Raw genomic sequence first — 22,785 nt, forward strand, 5'->3', positions numbered from 1 at the left:
GTTCAAAAATCAAAGGTCTCTAATTCAACCCTTTGTTGGCAGAAGATGCAGGTAGATTAGTACCTTTATTTACCAATAATAATGAACCCTCAGCAATGAATCACTGGCCATTTCACTCTAAAAAAAGTAACCATGTTTGGGATCCAGAGTTTAAAATGTATAATTCTTCAAATTTTCTATTTGAACTGATGGATACGTGGCAGCCTGCATAGGTAGTTGATTCATAATAAAATCTCTGGGCTGGGAATCACAGATTCTCACTTTACCAGCCTTCATTCTTACATCATGATATATATACACTGATATTCTATTTTTCCTTTCCTGTGAAACTGGGACTGGATATCTCCCAGGCTTCTGAGGGTCTCCAAACCAGTGAAGGAACAAATGCGAAATAACAATCCAAACTAAACATGGAGAAGGCAGAATTTTTACTGTTGCTGGGGGCTTGACTTTAGGAGTTGACCGATGAGGTTCCAATTTTCTCTTAAGGATTATGTTGTTATTTAAATAGATATGGATTCAGACTTCTAAGGCAGTTACAAATAAAAATGAATTAAAAATAATATAAAAAAAATAAAACAAAATGAAGAGTGAAGATGGGAAGTTTGTCAAAAAAACAACAACCCAAACATGAACACAATGAAGTCAGACATTTTCAGGAGGGAGGTCTTCCTAACCCATCACTAATGTTGAACAGCCACATAATAGTGGCTAGAATGGTCTTTTCTGAGTTTCAACTCATAAATGTGGGGCATCCCCACCTGGGGAAAAGGACCTGTCTTTTCTGCTAAAACCTGAAAATTGTATTATTCTAATATGCTTTTCTTGGAACAGCTTTTGAAGCTATTTTGCAAATTGGAAAGAGCAGCCCCAAAAATAGGCAATGTCTCTTGAAAATCCCATATATGTCCCTGTTGAAGCAGTTTCACTGTTTATTGTCTTCTGAACTCAATGTAGTATACATACATTATATATAAAGACTTATATAGCTTATGCCTAAAGTATTTAGGTAGCTTCTTTTTCCACATAGTCTTTCTCCACAAGTATGGTACCTTTTGCAAATCCTACCAATTTCTTTTTTCTGAATTGGGCCCCATAGAGACTGAAGCCAAGACAAATCCCCTCCTTGTTACTGTACAACAGAGACTAAAAGGTAGTTTTCCACCCAGGCCTTACAATATTTCATGGTTATATTTATGGTATTGTATTTCTTCTTCATTTTGCAGTATACAGTATATGTTTTCAAAATAAAATTATAAAAGGGAAATTGGTGTTTTCAGAAGTAATTATCATCAGAATGTTTAGGACCTTTAAGTTCATCTGTAAAGTTCAGCACTACTGACATTATTATATACATAATGCCAGATTACTAAGATTTATGGCTATGGTTTTGATGAAGTCATGCTTATCACACCTTAGCTGTATTCTCCAATTTAGTTTTGACTGAGAAAAAAACTATTCTGACTATTTCTGCTGCATACATAATGTTTACTTCTAAATACTATGGATATAGTGTATTTGTGTGTCGTAGAACAATAGAATGCAATAGAGCACATACATATACCTTTGATGCCGAAAGTTACATAATGCAGGAAAGATTTACTGCTAAGACATGAACCGGCCTTCTTGTTATGTATCCAGAAAAAAACAATTGAATATATCTGCAAGTATTTGCGCTGCCAGAATTGTGAAGCATAAATCTGGAACAAACCACAAAATTCACTGAAACTGATCTACCATCTGTAGGCATCCAGACCTGTCATCTGCCCATTGAATTGCTAAGCTGCATGATATAGCAGAATTGAAAAGATCTGGGCAATCCCAGATGTAGTTATGTGTCTTAATTAAATTATCCAGTATTCTTCTTTAATGGTATCTTCCTATCTCCTTTTTTACAGTTCTACCCCTCAGATATATATATATAATTTCTGTGATAAAATGTAAATATTAAATTATGACAATTTACCTCAGTCTGAGAAATTTTTGCTTATGTGCTGAAGTTAGAATCTGCATAAACTTTCTAATTTAGTATCCCTTGATTTTCAGAGACTTCCCCTTTGTTGTGGTGTGTTTATATATGTAGTTCCTGTTTGTAAGTCATTTTTGCCTGAAATGCCAGTTAATGCCCATCTCTCCTTTATTCCTAAATTAAAAGCTGTTCCTGCCCTACTGGATTTGAAGGGAAGAAATGTGATCTGAATCCAGATGACTGTCAAGATAACGATTGTGAGAACAACTCAACTTGTATGGATGGGATAAACAATTACGCTTGCCTTTGCCTACCCAACTATACAGGTTAGCATATCATTTTGAGAAATTTTAGAAGAAACATTTCCACATGACACATGGAGTCTCATGTAGCTTAACTGATCTTTTTTCACACAAGGAGGACTTGTTTGACTATTGTTGGGGGAGGGGAACAGACTTTATAAGAATGCCACAATCTGAACTGCTTGCATCTTCCCTCAGAAAAGACAGCAAAACACAGGGAGAGTCATTATTTTAATTCCTATAGTTTTAATTATTCTTCAGTTATAGCAATTTTAGTCTTTGGAGTGTGGTTCCCTACCTAAACAGGTGCAGCAAATAATGTCAAAAATACATAAAAAAATGAGTTAGGAATATTTTCCACCATTAGTAATTGAGAAAAATTTGACTGGACGTCAATGTAGCATAGAAAAGAGAGGATTCTACCTTTCTTCTGGTCCTAGTCAAAAAAGGTGGAGGTTATGCTTTTTAAAAATGGTTGGTTTCAGATATTTAGGAAAGTATTTATGGTATTTATTGGCAGAGAATTTTAGAATAGGAATAGGAATAGAATAGAATAGAATAGAATAGAATAGAATAGAATAGAATAGAATAGAATAGAATAGAATAGAATAGAAAACAGAGTTGGAAGGGACCTTGTAGATCATCTAGTCCACCCCTTGTTCAAGCAGGAGATCCTATTAATGGCTGTCTAGTCTCTTCTTGAAATCTTCCAGTGATGAAGCACCCCCAATTTCTGAAGGCAAGCTAAATTCCATTGGTTGATTTTTCTCACTGTCAGAAAATTTCTCCTTATTTCCAGATTAAAACTCTCCTTGATCAGTTTCCATCCATTGTTTCTTGTCTGGCCTTCGGGTGCTTTGGAAAATAGGTTGACCCCCTCCTCTCTGTGACAGCCCCTCAAATATTGGAACACTGCTATCATGTCTCCCCTGCTCCTTCTCTTCACTAGACTAGCCATGCCCAGTTCCTGTAAACATTCTTCATATGTTTTAGCCTCCAGTCTACTAATCATCCTTATTGCTCTTTTCTGCACTCTCTCCAGAGTCTCAACATCTTTTTTATAGTGTGGAGACCAAAAATGGTTGCAGTATTCTAGGTATTTTCTTTTCTTACTGCTATACACATCTCGCCCATAATACTGGTATCAGAATTAAGTATCCAGGAAACTTGGGTTTATGTATGTATTTGTGTATCTAAAATGTTGGCATATTCGTTATTACTTAAGAGATATGCTCTTCACTACAAAGCATTGCAATGTGGGTGCTTTGGCTTAGAGCTTTGCCATCACTGCAATCTTCTGAAAGTCTCATCCACTTTCTGCCCTTACTTTAATCTCCAGCATTCTGGGATACCTGAGATTGTTGGTATGATAACAGTAACAGAAAGCATGGGGCTTCCTCCACATCCATGCAAATGGATGTGTATACATACATACTGTGCATACATAAATGCCTATTCATAGACCAATTTTTGTATATTGTGATGTTTCCATAACTGTCTTCATCCCTCTATTGAACAAATAATTCCATTGTAACTATACAGGTAGTCCTCGACTTATGATCACAGTTGAGCCCAGAATTTATGTTGCTCAGTGAGACATGTGTTAAGTGAGTTTTGCCCCATTTTATGACTTTTGTCACCCCATTTGTCAAACGAATCATTGCAGTTCTTAAATTAGTAACATGGTTGTTAAGTGAAGCTGGCTTCTTCATTGTCTTTGCTTGCCAGAAGTTTGCAAAAGGGGATCACATGACTCCAGGTCAATACAATTGTCATAAGTGTGAGCCAGTTGTCAAGCATCCGAATGTAAACCATGTGACATGCAACAATGGTCATAAGTGTGAAAAGTGGTCATAAGTCACTTTTTTCAGTGCCATTGTAACTTTGAACGGTCATTAAATGAACTGCTGTAAGTCGAGGACTACCTGTATTAATCCAACACCACGAATATAGGCAGATATTGCAAAAGATGAGTGTGGGGATATAATTGCTCCTTTTCCTCTCTTTTTGAGTACCACTTAGGCCACTTTAAGATTTAAATGGATCATTGATCATAATAAAGAACATATAGTATGTATTTATGCAGGATTTAATGGGCCTTTGGTTTCCTTCAGCTGTGCTTTTTTCAGCTTGTATGTGCTAACTTCACACCTTGATGTGATGCAACTTATTCTAAGGTTTGGAGAATAGAGGTTCCTATTTCACATATAATAATACTGGTAAAGTGGTTCCTGTTCAAGAACAAAGATTTTCAATAAATAATCTATCTATGCATATCAGTTATTTCAGCAAGCAACTCTACATTTATTTGTTTTATTGCCTTCACATTAACATCCATATCCATTTGAAAACTACAGGGAACATCACAGCATTTTGTTCAAATATCTCTAAGAAGAAAACAAAGAGCAATACAGAAAATAATAAAATGACAGCTGCTTGGTTTTCACCTTTACTCGGACACATGGTATTTTTAGCAGTCCTGTCCCAATTCACCCAATGTAAAATCTCCAAAGTTTGAAGAAGTCTACACTCATTTTTTTCTCTTCCACCCACTTCTTCAACAATGCCCCCAGATTTTAGAAATGGTAATTGCATTCACCCAACGATTTAAGAATATAAGCCATCAAATCATAAGCTGTTACATTCGCAGTATCGTGATGAAAAAAAAATATATGTTCTTTTGAAATATGAAAATGTGAACTGGCCGTGTTACTCTCTGAGCTCTGGACACTTACAGAAAGGCCCCTTATAAGCGGAAGAGTATTACATAACTTGGGATTCAATCAGTGTCATGTTTGAGTGAGCTAGTAAGAAAATGTAAAATTTCCCAAACTTAAAATGTTTTGTTGGGCTCTTTTGGGATGCTTATGTAAATAGTTGGCTTAGAAAACCTTCATGCTGATTGAACCGCTGCAATTAGCCATATTTTTGCCAGAAACATCTGTAATGGTTGAACCTGACCCCAGAGTTTAAAAATTGAGACTTTTGTCATTAACAAAAAAAAATTGCTTTTAAATTTTTGTTATTGCTCTTTGTTAATGGGTAAAAATAAGGTGCAGGCTATTTTACTAAATAAATAAATAAATAAATAAGGTATTGTTTTCTGCCATTTTTTCTTTGTTTTACTGTATTATTTGTCTATAAACAGAACATATTTTATTAGATATATTGTCTTATTGTTGCCAAAAATTTTAAATTTTGGAAAAGGGTTATCCTAAACAAAACAGTTAAATTTAAATCAGCATAAGACATAAAGTACTGTTTAATGCTGAATTTTCAATAAATAATCTAATAATCAATAAAAATATGTTTCTTAGGAAAATAGGCAAATTAAACAAGCAGATCTCCAAAAACAATCTTAGACACCGCAAAATATAATAAGCAGCATACCAATAGTTTGCCATTAAAAATAGCCTTTTATGTAGCAATCAGGCCATGAAAATGAATAATTTCTCTTTCTATATTTTCTAAGTATCAGGATACTATAGATCTATACCTATAGTACTTGACTACAGTACTTGAGCTTAACTGATCTAGTTGAAGTCCAGGTTCTTTTCAATTCTGTGTTGATCTGATTTTATGACTGAAATATGGCAGGGGCAAATCATTCATATTAATATTCTCCATTTCTGACCTCTGTGGCTTCTTTTATTTTTTGGTCCATAATTTTATTTAATTTTGCTTTATAGGCTTTGATTGCATTGTAAACAACATGAGGCACCTGTTTGTTTAAAATTTTAGACATTAGGTACAGAATTTATTGTCAATAAAAGCAAACTTCCCTAAATCAAAGCGACTAAATTATTTTTACTCCCACAGTGGTGAAAAAGAAGGCAAGCATGGAAGAGAACAGGTTGTATCTATTGAAATGTGGTTTGAGAAAACATGTGATCTTGCTCAAATTGAACATAATTTCACTCTAACGAAAGAGCCAGACTGTGTCCAAACACAGCAGCAACCTGGCAACTGGCTGGATGTTCAGCTAAGCCAGTAATTTAGAAAATTATTGCCTGCCTGTTTAGAGAGAGATAGATTTAACAGGTTTGGAGTTTGCTAACATTCCCCTTCTACTCCAAGAAATTGTTTATTTGAAAAACAATAGCTTTCTAGTAGGCCATGGACCTTTGCAGGTTCAATCCCATGTGTCTCCAGTTGTAAAGAATCTCCCTTCCTCCCAGACAAATATAAACCACTTTCTCTAACATTTCAATAAAAAGAGATCTTCTTCCTATATCTCATCCCTTATCAATAATCCATTGATAAAAACTCATCATTTAGTTCTAATCAGCCAAAGTCTATTAAGAGCTAACATATTATATTTTAATCTGAATCTAATCCATTTTGAATTTCAATTTATCACGTTCTCTAAAAAATGAAGCAACAAATCTCTCCCTGCTTATAAATTGATTTTTAACGCCTTGTCATTCAAACCTTTTTTTTAAAAAAAAAAGCAATAATAGCTATCAATAAACCACAACATATACATTAACCCTGACCAAATAAGTCCTCTTTAAATTCCTTTTTTTAACTTTTCTTGATATTTAATCCCATAAAATATTGTCTTACAGGTCAATTTAATGATAAGCAGCTTCCTTATAAATAGTTAAAAGAGGAAGTGGGTAAACCAAGTGTCCAATTTGGAGACACAAAACCATGGTTTAAGCAAAATAATTCCTGCCCCCCAAAAAACCCTCTCAGATCAATTTCTTTGCAGGGAGATTCTCTGAGGAACAAACTTATGGATGAGTCTTGCCGTTTCCATTTTCCTAAGCACATTCCACTTATCTAATTCAATTAAAAATTTTTCTATAATCAATAAGGCATCTATTTTCTTTTGGGGTGTATTCGGCTTTCTCAGTTATCCAACATGCATTAAAAATAATGTATTTTGCTTTTTGACCTAGTCTAAAACTAGCATAAATATCTGGCATCTCCTTTTTCATACAGGGCTCTAATATGTTCTGGATGACTCTATAAATTATTTTGCTAGCTAATTTGTAAAAATTGTACAGAAAATCAGCCTAGAAGGAAGACTGTGATTTGCTCCTAGTTTCATAACTGTGCTCACTTTCAAGCCTCTTGAGGTTGGTTTAGAATTAGATGCTAGAACTTTTCTTTTCAATATTTCATTTACAGGGCTCAAATTTTCATTTATTGTACATAGATCATTGCTTTGTAGTTCAAGAAAGTCTTTCTTGATAATACTGATAAATCTGATTTTTTTTATTGCTTTGTTATAAGATACAGCTTTGAACCATTCTGTCAGCTATATTTGAAAAGAGTTTTAGATTCACTTGAAACCGATTCTTTTTTCCTCCAGGAAGAGTAGCAGGTCTGCTTGTAGAGATGCTTTGGAAGTCCCATCTTTGAATTATATCATGAAGCTATCAAAAGAAAAATGCCAAAGAAAGTATAGTTTAATAAAATAAGAATCTACATTGTTTTAAATTAGAATACAGATTAATCTGCATAGGTTCTAGGGAGAATTTTTCTTCCTTTTAGTTAATTGTCTTGCTCTAAAACAATTGCCAAGTGCTGCTTTTATCTAGTTTAAAATATTAAAGTAGAAAACTCTGATCATCCCTATTTGAAGTAACTATAATACTGCCAGTTAGAAAGAAGGAATTTTATTTCTACTCCAAGAGAATTATGTGATTGTTGCAAGAATCAAATATAACTGGTCTCTCATGATTAGATTTTAAGAATGTCTTGGATGTTTATTAATTTCCACTGGAGTGTATATGTTTGATAGACAGAAACTGTATCTAAAATTTCAATGGAGAAGTAACCTTATAGAGCAGGTAAAATAGAAATGCAATTGGCTGTTAATAAAACAGCAAGTGCTTTTTTTATAACTTTTCCTTTCTCTATCTGCATTTTTTTCACTTACTACTTTTCTTTCATTTCCTTACCCTTTCCTTACTCTTTTCTTTCAACATTTCTATGTTGTGTTTATTGTTCTAAAATTTTCTTAATAAAAATTATATATATTCACTGGAACAAAACACTGTCTTTTGGATATTGTCAACAGTTTATCCTAGCAATTAAATAAAAAGATGTTAAAATATCAAGGAATGTTTTTGACACAAGTAGGACTTTTACTGTTTGTATTTCATCGCTCCTCAAAAATGATGCCCACTAAATTCAATAGGCTGTTCCGTGGTGGCAAACCTATGGCACGTGTGCCACAGATGGCACGCAGAGCCCTCTCTGTGGGCACGTGCACCATTGCCCCAGTCCTAGACCTTCAGCTGGATTTTATAAAACCATTTTGCTTTAGGCCTCTGCCACTGTGTGCAAAAAAAAAAAGATTCAATCAACCAATGAATTTCAACTTCTCGCGGGGGGAAAAAAAAGATCTCGCAAAGTTGGAACTGATTGATTGAACTTTTTTGTGCCACCCAGTCTGCCATTACCACTACAGCCACGCCCACCCAATGGGCCACGCCCACCCAATGGGCCACACCCACCCAATGGGCCATGCCCACCCAATGGGTCACACCCACTTGGTACCCGACGATACATAAGTGGGTTTTGGGTTGCAGTTTGGTCACTCGGTCTCTAAAAGGTTCGCCATCACTGGGCTAGTTTTTGTTTTGTTTTGATCAAGTGAGTAGTTATACTGGCATTAATCTTTAATCTGTGATGAATGTGTACCTGTCCTTTTCTTTATGGCTTTTTTTGATTTCTGACATAACTGATATGCCTGGAAGTGTTTTTGGCAGAAGAGAATTTTAGAAAGCAAATTTTCTTTAGTGGGAAATGCATTGTTCTTTGGCAAATGAAACTTGGGAGGTTTCCAGGCCTTTAACCCACATAGGATTAACTGCTAGAAACATATGTTAATCCTGATTCATTATGGCTTTTAATGACTGCAAAACAAAAGCCAACCCAGCAGACTAGAAAATATTTGCATGCATTTGGCCTCATTTAATTATTATGCTTTCCACATGGAATTATCATAACAGAATACATACCACTTATGATTTCTAGTGTTTGGTAATTAAATGCACAATATTGCTTCTTCCTCATTGAGTTTGGGGCAGAAAGTATTTAGCTATTGAGGTATAGGTCCTATAGTGAGTGCAAACAACTATATCCAATAGATCTTTCCCTCTTCACCTGCAACATCCTATGCCACACCAATCATTGATTTTCATTTAGATTTTTTAAATGATTTGATTATTCTTTTAACCTTTCTTTTTTTTTAAAAAAAAAAAAAGTGGAAGCTGCATTCTACCAAAGAATCAGCATTTAGTATTATTTGTCTTTTCAAAAAAAGAAATTGGGCCCCAAATGTACTTATAAATATAACTATTACAACATGGTGTCTTGTTCTAAAATATGCTCTATTTCTGAAAAAAAAACAGGTAAACAGAATGTTCTATGACATAGAAAGGGATGGAGACATCTTCACCAACTGGCAAATAGTTATGTTGTGAATCACCACATCCATCAGTACTTTCAAACACAAAGGACTTTACTTTAGTCAGTGAGAAGTCTTACAATATAACAGAATAAAATAAAAGAAGATTGCTCAAATAAAATAGTATTTAAAAGGGAAACAAGCTAAATGTAAAAATATAGTTACTTAGTTCTTAGTAAAATCCTACAGATTTTGCCGGCTATATGTCAAAATGTGTCAATATTGTTAGACAGTATATCACTCTGATCAGCTAAAAGGTAACTGAGATAAAAGGAATCAGTGCAACATGAATATAGAGATATAGATAGTCCTTGAGTTATAACCATAATGGACACTGCCTATCACAATCTGATTTTATGATTTTTTTTGCAATGGTTGCTACATAGCCAGTGATTTGCATAGGCATAGTTGTGCTGAAAACCAGAAGAAAAAGGCATTTACTTCTGGTTTTCAACAAAACATCATAAAAGTCATGACGTGATCATGAGATGCAAATGACCGTAAATGCAGCCCAGTTGCCAAGTGTGGTCATGTGATTGTAGTGGGAAACCAACTATGCCAATTTCATTTATTTATTCATGAATACCTCCAGGGATATCCCTCATAACTTTGGTTGTAAGCTGACAACTACCTGTAATAAGGGCACAATAACTTTGTGTCGAATTTCATGGTAAAATTGATAATAAAATAGTATGTGGACTGTTATTTCAATTGCTCTTGACTTCCAATGACAATCCCCTAACTTTATGGGATTTTCTGGAATTTTTCTTCCAAAAACAACAGTTTATAAGGCATTACAGAGTGCCGGTGTCAGAGCTGTTCAGAATTTTGGCATGGTAATTTGATTGAGATACATGCAGGGTTAAGTCTGGTGATTTGATTACTTAAATAGATATTAGCAAGAATTAGATAGCTCTCACTCTGTAGTTTTATAGAAAATACTTGTCTATGTTCTTTTCGACTGAGTCATAACCTGTTATAATCAATGTGTGAGGGAAGAAACTGGTAATGCAGCTTTTCCTTCAGCTGCTTTCTCCCATTTTTGAAAAATTATGAAAATTTGAAGATATTGATCCATGTACTAGCTTCAGCTTTAAGGACTCCTGCTTTTGTTTGAAGCACAGCACTGGACACAGACCAGTGCTGTTGAGGAAATTTCATAGGAACCTGGATTGGACAAACTCAGTCTTTAACAAGTTGTGAATATACCAAGTTGCATTCAAGCCTTTGCTAAAACAAAAAAAAAACTTTTACTGGACTCAGGACAAACTGGATACCCCAGGATAGGCAGTAATGCAATCAGAGTGCCTTTTAAAATGTAGCTGTATTCACTAGCCTTCAAGTATAATATGGATAATTATAGCATCAGAATTATCTGGATCATATTTCATTAAAAGTAGTAGTTTGGTTTAACAGGCTAATAATAATAATAGTAGTAGTAGTAGTAGTAATAGTAGTAGTAATAGTAGTAGCAGTAGTAGTAAAGTTGGAAGGGACTTTGGAGGTCATCTAGTCCAATCAATCCCCTGCTCAGGCAGGAAACCCTATACCATTTTGGACAAATGGCTGTCCAGTCTCTTCTTAAAAACTGCCAGTGTTGGAGCATTCACCACTTCTGGAGGCAGGTTGTTCCACTGGTTAATTGTTCTAACTGTCAGAAAGTTTCTCCTTAGTTCTTGGTTGCTTTTCTCCTTGATTAGTTTCCACCCGTTGCTTCTTGTCCTTCCTTCAGGCGCTTTGGAAAAATAGCTTGACTCCCTTTTCTTTATGGCAGCCCCTGAGATATTGGAACACTGTTATCATGTCCCCCCTCATCCTTCTCTTCATTAAACTAGACATACCCAATTCCAGCAGCCATTCCTTATATGCTTTAGCCTCCAGTCCCCTAATCATCTTTGTTGCTCTTCTCTGTACTCTTTCTAAAGTTTCAACATCTTTTTTACATCACGGTGACCAAAACTGGATGCAGTATTCCAAGTGTGGCCTTACCAAGGCATTGTAAAATGGTATTAACACTTCATGTGATCTTGATTCTATCCCTCTGTTAATGCAGCCTAGCACTGTGTTGGCCTTTTTGGCAGCTGCAGCACTGCTGGCTCATATCTAGGTGATTGTCTACTAGGACTCCAAGGTCCCTCTCACAGTTACTACTATTGAGCAAGGTACCCCCTATACTTTACCTGTGCATTTGGTTTTTCTTGCCTAAATGTAGAACCTTGCTTTTTTCACCATTGAATTTCATTTTGTTAGATAGCGCCCAGTGTTCAAGTCTGTTCAGATCCTTCTGTATCTTAATCCTGTCTTCTGGAGTGTTGGCTATTCCTGCCAGCTTGGTGTCGTCTGCAAATTTGATGAGTTCCCCATCTATCCCCCCATCCAAATCATTGATGAAGATGTTGAAGAGCACTGGGCCCAGAACAGAGCCCTGGGGCACCCCACTACACACTTCCCTCCATGTAGATGAGGTTCCATTGAGGACCACTTGCTGAGTACAGCTGGTCAGCCAGCTACGGATCCATCTGGTGGTGATGCTGTCTACCCCACATTTTTCTATCTTGTCAAGTAGTAGGTTGTGATCTAATGCAGTGGGATGTCTAAAAAGTGAAATGTCTTTTTGTAAAAAAAAAAGGGTTGTAAGATCATTCTCCTCAATAACTTCTTCATAAGCATTTTTAGTTCTAATTATAATTATAATTCACGCAACTAAACTTCTACTAAATTTATATTAAAAGCTCTCTTTATTTTTATTTCAGGAGAACTCTGTGATGAAGTAATCGATCATTGTGTGCCTGAACTAAACCCTTGCAAACATGAATCCAAATGTATTTCTTTTGATAGAGAATATAAGTAAGTATGTACCATTGATATGATAAAATACTGTATATTAAGCCACAAGTCTGAATTACTTTATTAACTAATTGCCACATTCCAGTGTCTTTCTATGTGCAATATCATTTTTAGAGAATTTATACTGACATTTCATGAAGCTGAAGGTTTTTTTAAACAAAAGATTCTCTTGCTTAGTCCAGCAGTTTCCACTTTATCTTTTTAAACTCCTCACTCAACAATTTTTTCTTGTCTTCCTCATCTTTATTCACCCGGCTATAGAGCCCTCCATCCTTTGAACTGAAGATGGGACCTCTGTCCTATTTAAGATCTAACACACACACGCACACATCAAAAAAGTGTGCAAGATAAAGGAAATAAAACCATACATCTGGCCACTAAATCTCATACCTTATGTTTTCTTATCTTCTTAACCCCAATAAGACAAGAGCATATTCTGTAACAATGGAGAAAATAATACAGAGAGGTGATAAGGAATACGGAGGAAGTGAAAAGGAATCTGAATAATAGGAAAATAGAGTCAAAATTATTTGATCAATTATGAAGTGTGGTCTTATAAGGATAATAGAAATGGCATATGATATTCAGTAGATACCATTTTATGGAATAGCATAAACAAATAAGGTTCTACACAGAATCACTTTCCAAATAAGAATTCACTTTTTTATTGATTTGGAAAGTTCTTTGAGATCTCCTTTCAAAAGAACTGATCTCCCACTGAACTTTTACACGATTCCAAAGTAAGTTAAATCAAGGAAGTCTAGTGAAGAAATAATTTCTATTGTTTATCCAGTTTTGAATAATTTGCCCTACTACAGGAGATTTGGTGGCCTTTCAGTAGGCATATATCACTATGGAAGAAGAAACTTTATTTCATGCACTTTCCAGCAGAGCAGTTTACTGCCATTGAAACCAATGCTGGGCTAATGTTGACTACGTATCAGTTTGGGACATGCTTGGAAATTAGGAAGGAATTGTTCCAGGGGATATTTCCTTTTTTCAGCATGCCTTTCAGTCAACATACCTTCATTTTTTTAATAACAGGAAGTTGTAGCTTTAGAGGTTCACTAGGAACAGAAAGAGAAAGTTTAATTTCTTTCTCTGAGAAAAAAAAAATCTGCCTTTAAAGAGGAAAATACAACATCTTCTAAGCTTTGTATGATGTTCCTCAGATATGATAACACTGCAAGTATAGTTAACTAGCTATATAGTCTAATAAATAAGCTGTGTTAGCATTCTAGACTATCAGTAACGGAGAATATTTTTAGCTCAGGGTTGACATGAGGGATCCTTGGTGCTCTCTGAACTTGGTTGTTCTCCTGCAGATGTTTCATTACCCAAACTAGATAACATCATCAGTGCTAGTGATGATGCTACCTAGTCTGGGTAACGAAACATCTTCAAGAAAACAACCAAATTTAGAGAGAGCACCAAGGACCTCTCATTCCGGACCAAGCTAATAAACTCACTATCTCTCCCCATTGCATACTATATTTAAGCAAGCCCTGGGGAGAAAGTAAAATGCACATCCATTCATTAATTGTATTTGTTCAAATATAGTTGTTGTATTTGCAAGTGAAATTTGAATTTTTTTGTTCAAATAATAGGTGTGATTCCTTATATAAGTTACAAAAAATGAAGGAAATGTTTTCCTTATACTATACTTCCCTGTCGAAAGCACCAAAACACTTCCATGGTGAAAGGATCAACTGATGACATTACCGTTGCCCAGAGGATGCCCACTTGGGGTCTCCTTTTGTGTCCCCATTAAGTAACCCACTGAAGTGTTTTCCTTTTTGCCAATTTATAGTTATTATTTACTACGGAAACCAAAACACATATATTATGACTTTTGATTTACTTCCAATCAGAAGAAATAGGATGAAGCCACAGTTTATTCCCATGGTAAAACAAAATAGTTGAATCATCGAAATTATTGTCGGAAATGATCTTTTCTAAGGAAGAACAGAAACAAACATTGATTCTTGCTTAGTCTCAGAAACCAATGACATTTATGAAAAAGCTTGTTGATGACATCTAATCGTGTAGGGAGAATGAGAATCAAACCACAAAACAAATATTTGAATGAAAAAATGGGAAGAGCAAACAAGTTGTGGTTGGACAGAGTTAAGGAATTCCTCAAGTATAAAGAGATGATAAGAATTAAGAACAAAAAACATTGTATGAATTGGTATATGGAAATAGTGGAAGCAAGGATAGTTTGCAAGGATATAGAGATATACAATAATAAAGATGCTGATATAAATTAGATTTAGCTTCATTTTCTTTTCTTTTTTTCTTATGCCTTAATTTCTTTGGTTTGATATTTGAGTTTCATCTAAAAGCTGCCCCATGGTAAAGCAGCTGTCAGAATAAACTAGAATTATACACATACACACACACACATACACATATGGAGAATAAAATACAAAACAATAAACAAAATGAAACAAAACAAAAGCATGCATTCAATGTGTTAATTAAAACTTCTATCTCAATTAAGCAATAAAGATTTAATAAAGCTAAATGGACCTTCCAGTTTAAATCCTATATTTGTCTATGTATCTGATGAAGTGAGTTGCCTCTCATTACAATTTATTTCTTTGGAAGAGATCCTATCTTCTGATTTATCACTTCCAGGGATGAAAGGAATCTGAAAATTCATGATCAGCAGTGACTGAGGGAGGAGGGAGCACATAAATACAGGAATGACAAATTTTAAAAAAGAGAAGAAAAGAATAACTGAAATAATTTAAAGTATTTGACTACAGTAACACTATTTTCTGGTTACTTTCATTACAGACAACTTTTATTGGTTTGGCTTCAGGTTTGTGATCCTTCAATAAACCTGAGGCCAAAATCAATATAAATGATCTGAAATGAAGGTAACCAGAGGTAGTATTTAACACAACTCCCAATTGCTCTAACATTTAAGGATCTTAAATCTTAAGGATTTATATATATATATATGTGTGTGTGTGCGTGTGTGTTTAATATATCTCTGAGGGAAGGAAGCTGTTGTTCCAATTGCCCAAAGTCTTAGAGCATAGTTATAAATACATTCTATTATTCTGTAGCATGGAATTACTGACAAAAGGTAAAGCATTGATTTAATGCTGTCTTTCAAGAAAAGTAGTGGTTCTATCATTAGAATAGACAATAGACAATATATATAAAAATGTGATCCATTTGAATGAGGATGGATGCATCATTTGTTATTACATCACTTTATTTGGGACAACAGGGATCAATGAAACAAGAGGATTAAATGCTGCTGTTTCCTCCACAGCAAATAATTATGAACACCATTTGCTTGCCAGTATGCCTGAAACATTGCTAGAATTGATTGTTATGCTGTTTCAAAACTTTTAAAAAACAGTAATCTTTGGATTTAATAAGAGACGGTCTCCGCTTTTTTCAGTTCAAAGGTATAGACTGAGGAATAACTGCAACTGATACGAGATGTTGTGTAGTAGGAGTGTCAAACTCGCAGCATCACGTGACATGTCACGATGTATCATAACTTTTTTTCCATTGCCAGTAATGGGGTGGGTGCAGTTTTGCCATGACGCATCTGGCCCACGGGCCGGCAGTTTAACACCCCGTTGTAGAGAATAACAACCACTATTATAATATCAATTGAAGCAATTATTCAGGAATTCAGTTTGAACAGATTTGAATATTTGTAGATTGGCAAGAAATCCAGTGTGGATGAATTCCAGCAGCAAGGAGACCAACAATGAATGATCTTATCAGAGATCATGACACTGTTAGATTGAGAGGCAAGTTAACACTTGATTTCCTCAATAAAATTTAGCTGCAAAACTGACAAAGGCCTGAATGCATATTCAGCTGAATTCCTTCAAATCTAACTGGGCTTAAGTCACAAAATAATGAATAGGGAAATAAAAATAGGTTTAGTATTATGGTAGAACAATCAATTTTATTTGAAATCTCCCTTTAGTGATTTATTTAAAGAACCCACAGTAGAAAGGAAATTTGTTCATATCAAACTTCAGAAAATCTAAGTAGTTACCTTTGAATTTAATGATGTCCTGCTTGGATTTATAGTTTGTTGACAGATCTTTCCAATTCTGCTGCCCATCCTCTTGTTCAGGTTTATAGTACAGGTAGTCCTCAATTTACAACAGTTCATTTAGTGATCGTTCAAAGTTACAATGACACTTAAAAAAGTAACTTATGACCGTTTTTCACAGTTACAATCTTTGAAGCATCCCCATGATTGTGTGATCCAAATTCAGATACTTGGCAACTGGTTCTTACTTATGACTGTTGCTGTGTCTCAGGGTTATGTGATCATGGTTTGCAACTTTCTGACAAGCAAAGTCAATGGGGAAGCCAGATTCACTTAACAACCAGGTTACTAACTTATCAACTGCAGTGATTCACCTAACAACTGTCTCACTTAAGAAAGGGGCAAAACTCACTTAACAAATGTCTCACTCACAGAAATTTTGGGCTCAGTTGTGGTTGTAAGGTTGAGGACTACTTGTAAATATCTACTTTTTGCCAATCCCCATATCAGCCAATCCCTATATCCATTTAAATTCTCAATTATTTCAGTGACTAGATTATAATTAATGTTCCATTGAGATCAGCTAAATTGTACAATCAAGGTCAATTAATTTTTCTTGCATTAAAATAGCGTCTTCACATTTTAGAGGGTTTTTTTCCGATATAGTTCCTGCTCTCTAGAATTGACTCCCCTTTAAATAAATGTCTGGTGTCTGATCTTTTGAGATTTAAAAATGTCATATTTTTTTTTGCCAGACTTCTATATAACTGGAAAAAAAACCCTTTCCACTATTCACCAGAAATGTATACTAAACTTCTGCTAGAATTAGAACACATCTATATCATTGTTTTAGAAAATATCTTGCATTAATTATTGCAGTGTTTTATTCTAATGACAGCTCTGTATCTCTAGTCTATTTGTTAGAAGTATACATTAAATAAAATATCTATTAGTACAGCTGCATTCACACATATGCACATATACTTTTAGCCATTAAGATTTTGGTAATGCTTGAAGTGCTCTTATAAGTCATTTTCTATGTATGTAATGTATCCAGTTTGGTGAAACGTAAACATTTGCATTCTGCTGCCCAATAAGATGATCTTAGTTGATAAACCCAGGGCTTTTTTTCTGATAGAACGCCCAGAATGGAGTTCTGGCACCTTTTTTGGATGGAACCTTGTAGGGTAGGCAAGGTGGGTTGTATGACATGTGTGAGTTCCGGCACCTTTTTTTTTTTTTTTTTCGAAAAACAGCACTGGCTAAACCCTATTACTTATCTGTGCTTCTTAAGTTTGATTCAGTTTTGTCTCATTTTCTATTTCAATCTTTTACTCTAAGAAAGATGGTTGTAACTACAGCCCAAAAGTATATGGAAGTACCTTTTCCAGATATGTTAAATGTTAATTTGGAAATGTATTTCTTTTGCACTGATCTGAATATGTTATTATTTTCCAGGGAGGCTTGAAATGTAGCTTATGCTGTACATTCAGGCTATTCCAAATCACACTGAAGATTTTGAGAGACTGCCCAGTTTTCCAGAGAGATCTGCTATCTCTGGTGTGTAACTTTAAAAGCTAAGTTTCAGAGCATGTGCTGGCTGGGGAATTCTGGGAGTTGAACTCCAGATATCTTCAAGCTGACAAGGTTGAAGAAACACTGCTCTGTGCTTTATCAACCACCTTTCAAACTTATGCACATATGGAAATAAACTAGAAAGCATTTTTCCTCTCATTAGGAAAAACAAAAGATATATCAGTTAATGCACTTCATCTCTCATGTTTATGACTTAAAGTGCCATTTTATTTTGGGTTGTATGTCTGTTTCATATACATGCATATTGTGAACAGGTTTTGGAGATACAATCTAATACGCAACTTTGTATTAATGGAGTCATTAATGGTCTTGTTGCAGGTGTGAATGCTTACCAGGTTACAGTGGAAAGCACTGTGAGACAGATGATGATGACTGCATGGGACACAAATGCCGCCATGGTGCCATGTGTGTAGATGCTGTAAATGGATACACCTGCATTTGTCCTCAAGGATTTAGGTAAGAATAATGTCTTGATCCACTCTGAGGTACTTATGAAACCATAGTATGTGACCTCATTGTTCAGCAGCTTTTTTTGACAGTGTCTAATACAGACATGTCAAACTTGCAACGTCACGTGATGTCGCACAACGTATCGGAGCTTTTTTGCTATTGCCAGCAATGGGGTGGGCGCGGCTCCGGTATGATGAAACCGGCCCATGGGCCATCAGTTTGACATCCCTGGTCTAATAGTTTACCATTTACTGAGATAGTTCTTTTTGGCAGAAATATTCTTTATTCCTTTAGGTCTTTGGAAAGTGAGGGACAAAATAAGTGATTAAACAAATTGAGGTGTCTTAATTCTTAGCAGGTCTAATTGGAAGCTTTAAAACACAAGGGTAAATTGTGCATTTTGAAAGGCATTCTACAGTAAATGATTTTTAATATTTTTTGATTCATTATGGAATTACTCAGTAGTCTGATAAGAGTTACAGTTTGAGGTAAGTGTGCTAAGCCAAGACAATGACTGAGTTTTTATAACACAATATAACACAGAAAAATTGAGATGGTAAAAAATAGGTAGATATTATTGAAGTGGTATACAAGTAGTCCTTGACTCACGACCACAATTGAGCCCAAAGTTTATGTTGCTAAGTGAGAAATTTGTAAAGTGAGTTTTTCCCCATTTTATGACTTTTCGTACCACATTTATTAAGTGAATTTCACTGCAGTTATTAAGTTAGTAATATGATTGTTAAGTGAATCTGGCTTCCCCATTGACTTTGCTTGTCAGAAGATTGCAACAGGGGTTCACATGATCCTAGGACACTGCAACTGTCATAAGTGTGAACCCAGTTGCCAAACACCCAAATGTAAATCACATAACCATGGGAATACTGCAGTACTGCAGTGTGAAACAGGGTCATAAGTCACTTTTTTCAGTAGTGTTGTAACTTTGAACAGACACGAAATGAACTGTTGTAAGTCAAGGCCTATTTGTATTCTTCCATTCTGTATCTTTGTCTCAGTGTCTTCTCTTCTTTTGTCTCCTGCATTCTCATTTTATGAATATACTCCCGACATCCATAATATTCCATCATAAATTGGCAACTTCTAAAAGATTAGAATAACAGAGTTGGAAGGGACCTTGTAGGTCATCTAGTCCAATCCCCTGCCCAAGCAGGAGACCCTATACCATTTCTGACAAAGGGCTGTCCATTCTCTTCTTAAATACCTCCAGTGATGAAGCTCCCACAACTTCTGGAGGCAAGCTAAGTTCCATTGGTTGATTGTTCTCACTGTCAGAAAATTTCTCCTCATTTCAAGGTTAAATCTTTCCTTGACCAGTTTCCATTGTTCGTTGTCTGGCCCTCAGGTGCTTTGGAAAATAGGTTATTCCCCTCTTCTCTCTGACAGACCCTTATGTGCCATCCTGATCTTCCTGACCTGAAAAAGGGCCATAAGAAGCCATCACTGACAGAGAAGGCACAGGGTTGAAAGTTTGTGTGTGTGTGCACACGCACATGTGTGTGTGTGCGCATGTGTGTGTGTGTGCTCTCACATGCATGCTTGCCTGTTCTGGGCTATTTGAGGGTATAAGGTTGCAAATTGGAGCAGTTCATTTCTCAGGAATTTCTTACACCCACTGCAATCTATCACCCCTAGATCATACTGTTGAAGATTAGCCAGTTTGCAATGTAAATAATATTCAGAAAATATTCAGTTCAAATGAAAACAGGCATCACTTGTTTTAGGTGTAATGCTAATCACTGAATATTGACTTTTTATGCTGAAGAAATGTTTAAAATGTGTACAAACATAGCTATAAATAGATGCAAGCAAGCAAGTCCTGTGTGGCTTTGTTTTAAACATGCCATAAGGCTTTTTGTTCTTATTGTTGTTGCAACAGATTCATATGATTACCCCTCAGGAAACAACTGCAAACAGATGGTTATTTTCCATTCAGTTTCCCTCTAGTTTTGTTTTTTCAAATCCCAGAGGTACATGTACTGATCCCGTCATTGGTCCCATTCATATGTAATATGCAGAAGAATTTATTAAACCATGATCATTTCATTTCTTCTTCATGCTTCAAACACACCAGCCTCATACTTGCCCTGGCACTATGTATGCTATATAGTTAAACATTTTTTTAAAATGCTATTTTATCAAGAATTTTAATTGTAATAGTAAAAACTAATACATATTAAACTTAGAGAAAGAAAAGAGTGTGGAAATGAAGAAATAGTGGCGGAAAAAAGAATATAATAAAGAAAAGAAATAATAAGAAAAATCAATATATAAAGAAATGACTTCCAACTTTTATCACAACAAATAAAAACAAATTTAATAAAACTTCACCCATATAAGGTTAAATAGATATCTCTTCATCCCATATCCTATCTCTTATCTATAAACAAATCATAAAATATCCATTTTTCATTCCGGATGACAGTAAAAAGTCCACAAAAGATTGGCGTTTTTGAACATTGCAAAAAATGTCTTATTTTAAACTTGTTCAACTTTATATCTTTTTTCCCTTTTACTTCTGTCTTAATCTTTAATTCAAATACGGTAGGATTTGATTTATCTTTAATTCTTTATTCTATTACATAGGTTTTTTTAAGACTTTAACAAGCATCCTTTGTAGATCCAATAACATTTTCCAGATCATCCTCTTAGTTTATCATTTGTATTTTCCTTTTAATTTTTAAAATTTTAGCTAGTATATCCAGCAAAGCATTATTTTCTAAATCATTCTCTTGCCTGACACTTGTACTTCCATATTTTATATTTTATCTTATCAGATAAAGTTTGTTTCACATTTGTCATTTCTTTATTAATTTATTTTAGACATAGTCTGTCCATAGAAGCAGACACCATTACTGAGAATGTTGATATTGTAGTTGCTAATTTCTTGTTCCATTCTTCAAAGCTTCTCCCTTAATATTTCCAATGTTTTCTGCCATTCTGTAATTCCAGTATTAACTGACATCAGGCTTATGTACTATATTTATTTTTTCTTCTGCTTAGAATCTTTAGTCTCCTCTAGTGTCCAGTTTCTAAAATCATCAATTATCTTTTTTATGACTTGCAGTTGTCAGAATAGCCAAAATAAGTCTGTTTCCCATGAGAAGCAAATAATTAATTCTAATAATAAAAATCAATTTTTCAAATTTATTTGGATCCTTAATTCATTTTGAGATCAATATCTTAGTTAACGTTTTGCGGCTTATTTCTAATTCTTTAAGATCTTCAGCTTGTAATTTTTCTTATGTTCAGAGTTGAAGATAAACTCATATCCAATGAAGACTTTTCAAACCTCTCATTCGAAATGTCTCTAATAACTTTAGACAATTTCTGAAAGTAATTAGAAAGTGAAGTTTGGGGACTTAGTGTCCTATAAAAATTTCTTCCATGTTTGCAGGCAATTGCCAATTTGTCTCTCAGCATTTAAACCATGGGAGACCACTGTCCTGAGGAATCCTTGTGAGGAGCAGCTGTCCAGAGTACATATGTCTTGATCACGGAATCCATGTTTTCTCAGAATTTTTTTCTTCTTTTCTGTTTGTTTGTTCTTTATGACATACTTCTATTACATTAGTGTGTTTAGCATTTTGAAGAACAAATATTGATTCTTGCAGTGTTATAAGGCTTGATTTTAAAGTTTTGGTCATTATAAAATACAAGCAAAGAACTAGATTTTTCAGATGTCATGTCTGTTCTGAGGGGTCCTTGGTGCTGCCTGAGCTTGATCGTTTTCTTACAGACATTTCATTACCCAAACTAAGTAACATCATCAGTACTAGTCACTACCACTGATGATATTACCTAGTTTGTGTAATGAAACATCTGCACAAGAAAACAACCAAGCTCAGACAGCACCAAGGACTCCTCATTTCAGCCCTGAGCTACAAATATACTTCTTTATTGGTCACGTCTATTTTTTTTCCCCTTCTATCTTCTGTTTACTTTATCCCGATTCCCCCCCCCCCAAAAAAAGATAGATATATTTGTGAGACTTGCCAATGTTCCTAAAAACTCCTGTTTGCTGATGGCATATTGTTTTGTTCCTGGAAAATGTGCCATTCTTAAAAATAATCTGCCAGGAACAGATGTTTAAAGAACAAAGTTTCCTTGTAGCAGGAACAAAATATGTATCAAAAACAAG

The 22,785-nt window shown here is 34.9% G+C and overlaps 1 protein-coding gene across 1 annotated transcript in view; it reads left to right on the forward strand.

Annotated features, from left to right (window-relative positions):
* SLIT3 (slit guidance ligand 3) overlaps nt 1-22,785 on the forward strand; it is a 567,201-nt gene that overhangs the window by 497,822 nt on the left and 46,594 nt on the right. The window contains exons 28-30 of the mRNA XM_039353305.1: nt 2,156-2,295; nt 12,451-12,544; nt 18,495-18,632. Coding sequence (XP_039209239.1) covers nt 2,156-2,295; nt 12,451-12,544; nt 18,495-18,632 — 372 coding nt within the window. The remainder of the gene's footprint in view (nt 1-2,155; nt 2,296-12,450; nt 12,545-18,494; nt 18,633-22,785) is intronic.

This window comes from Crotalus tigris, unplaced genomic scaffold (genome assembly GCF_016545835.1).
Source record: "Crotalus tigris isolate CLP2741 ecotype Arizona unplaced genomic scaffold, ASM1654583v1 scf7180000017568.12009008, whole genome shotgun sequence".
NCBI classification, from domain to species: domain Eukaryota; kingdom Metazoa; phylum Chordata; class Lepidosauria; order Squamata; family Viperidae; genus Crotalus; species Crotalus tigris.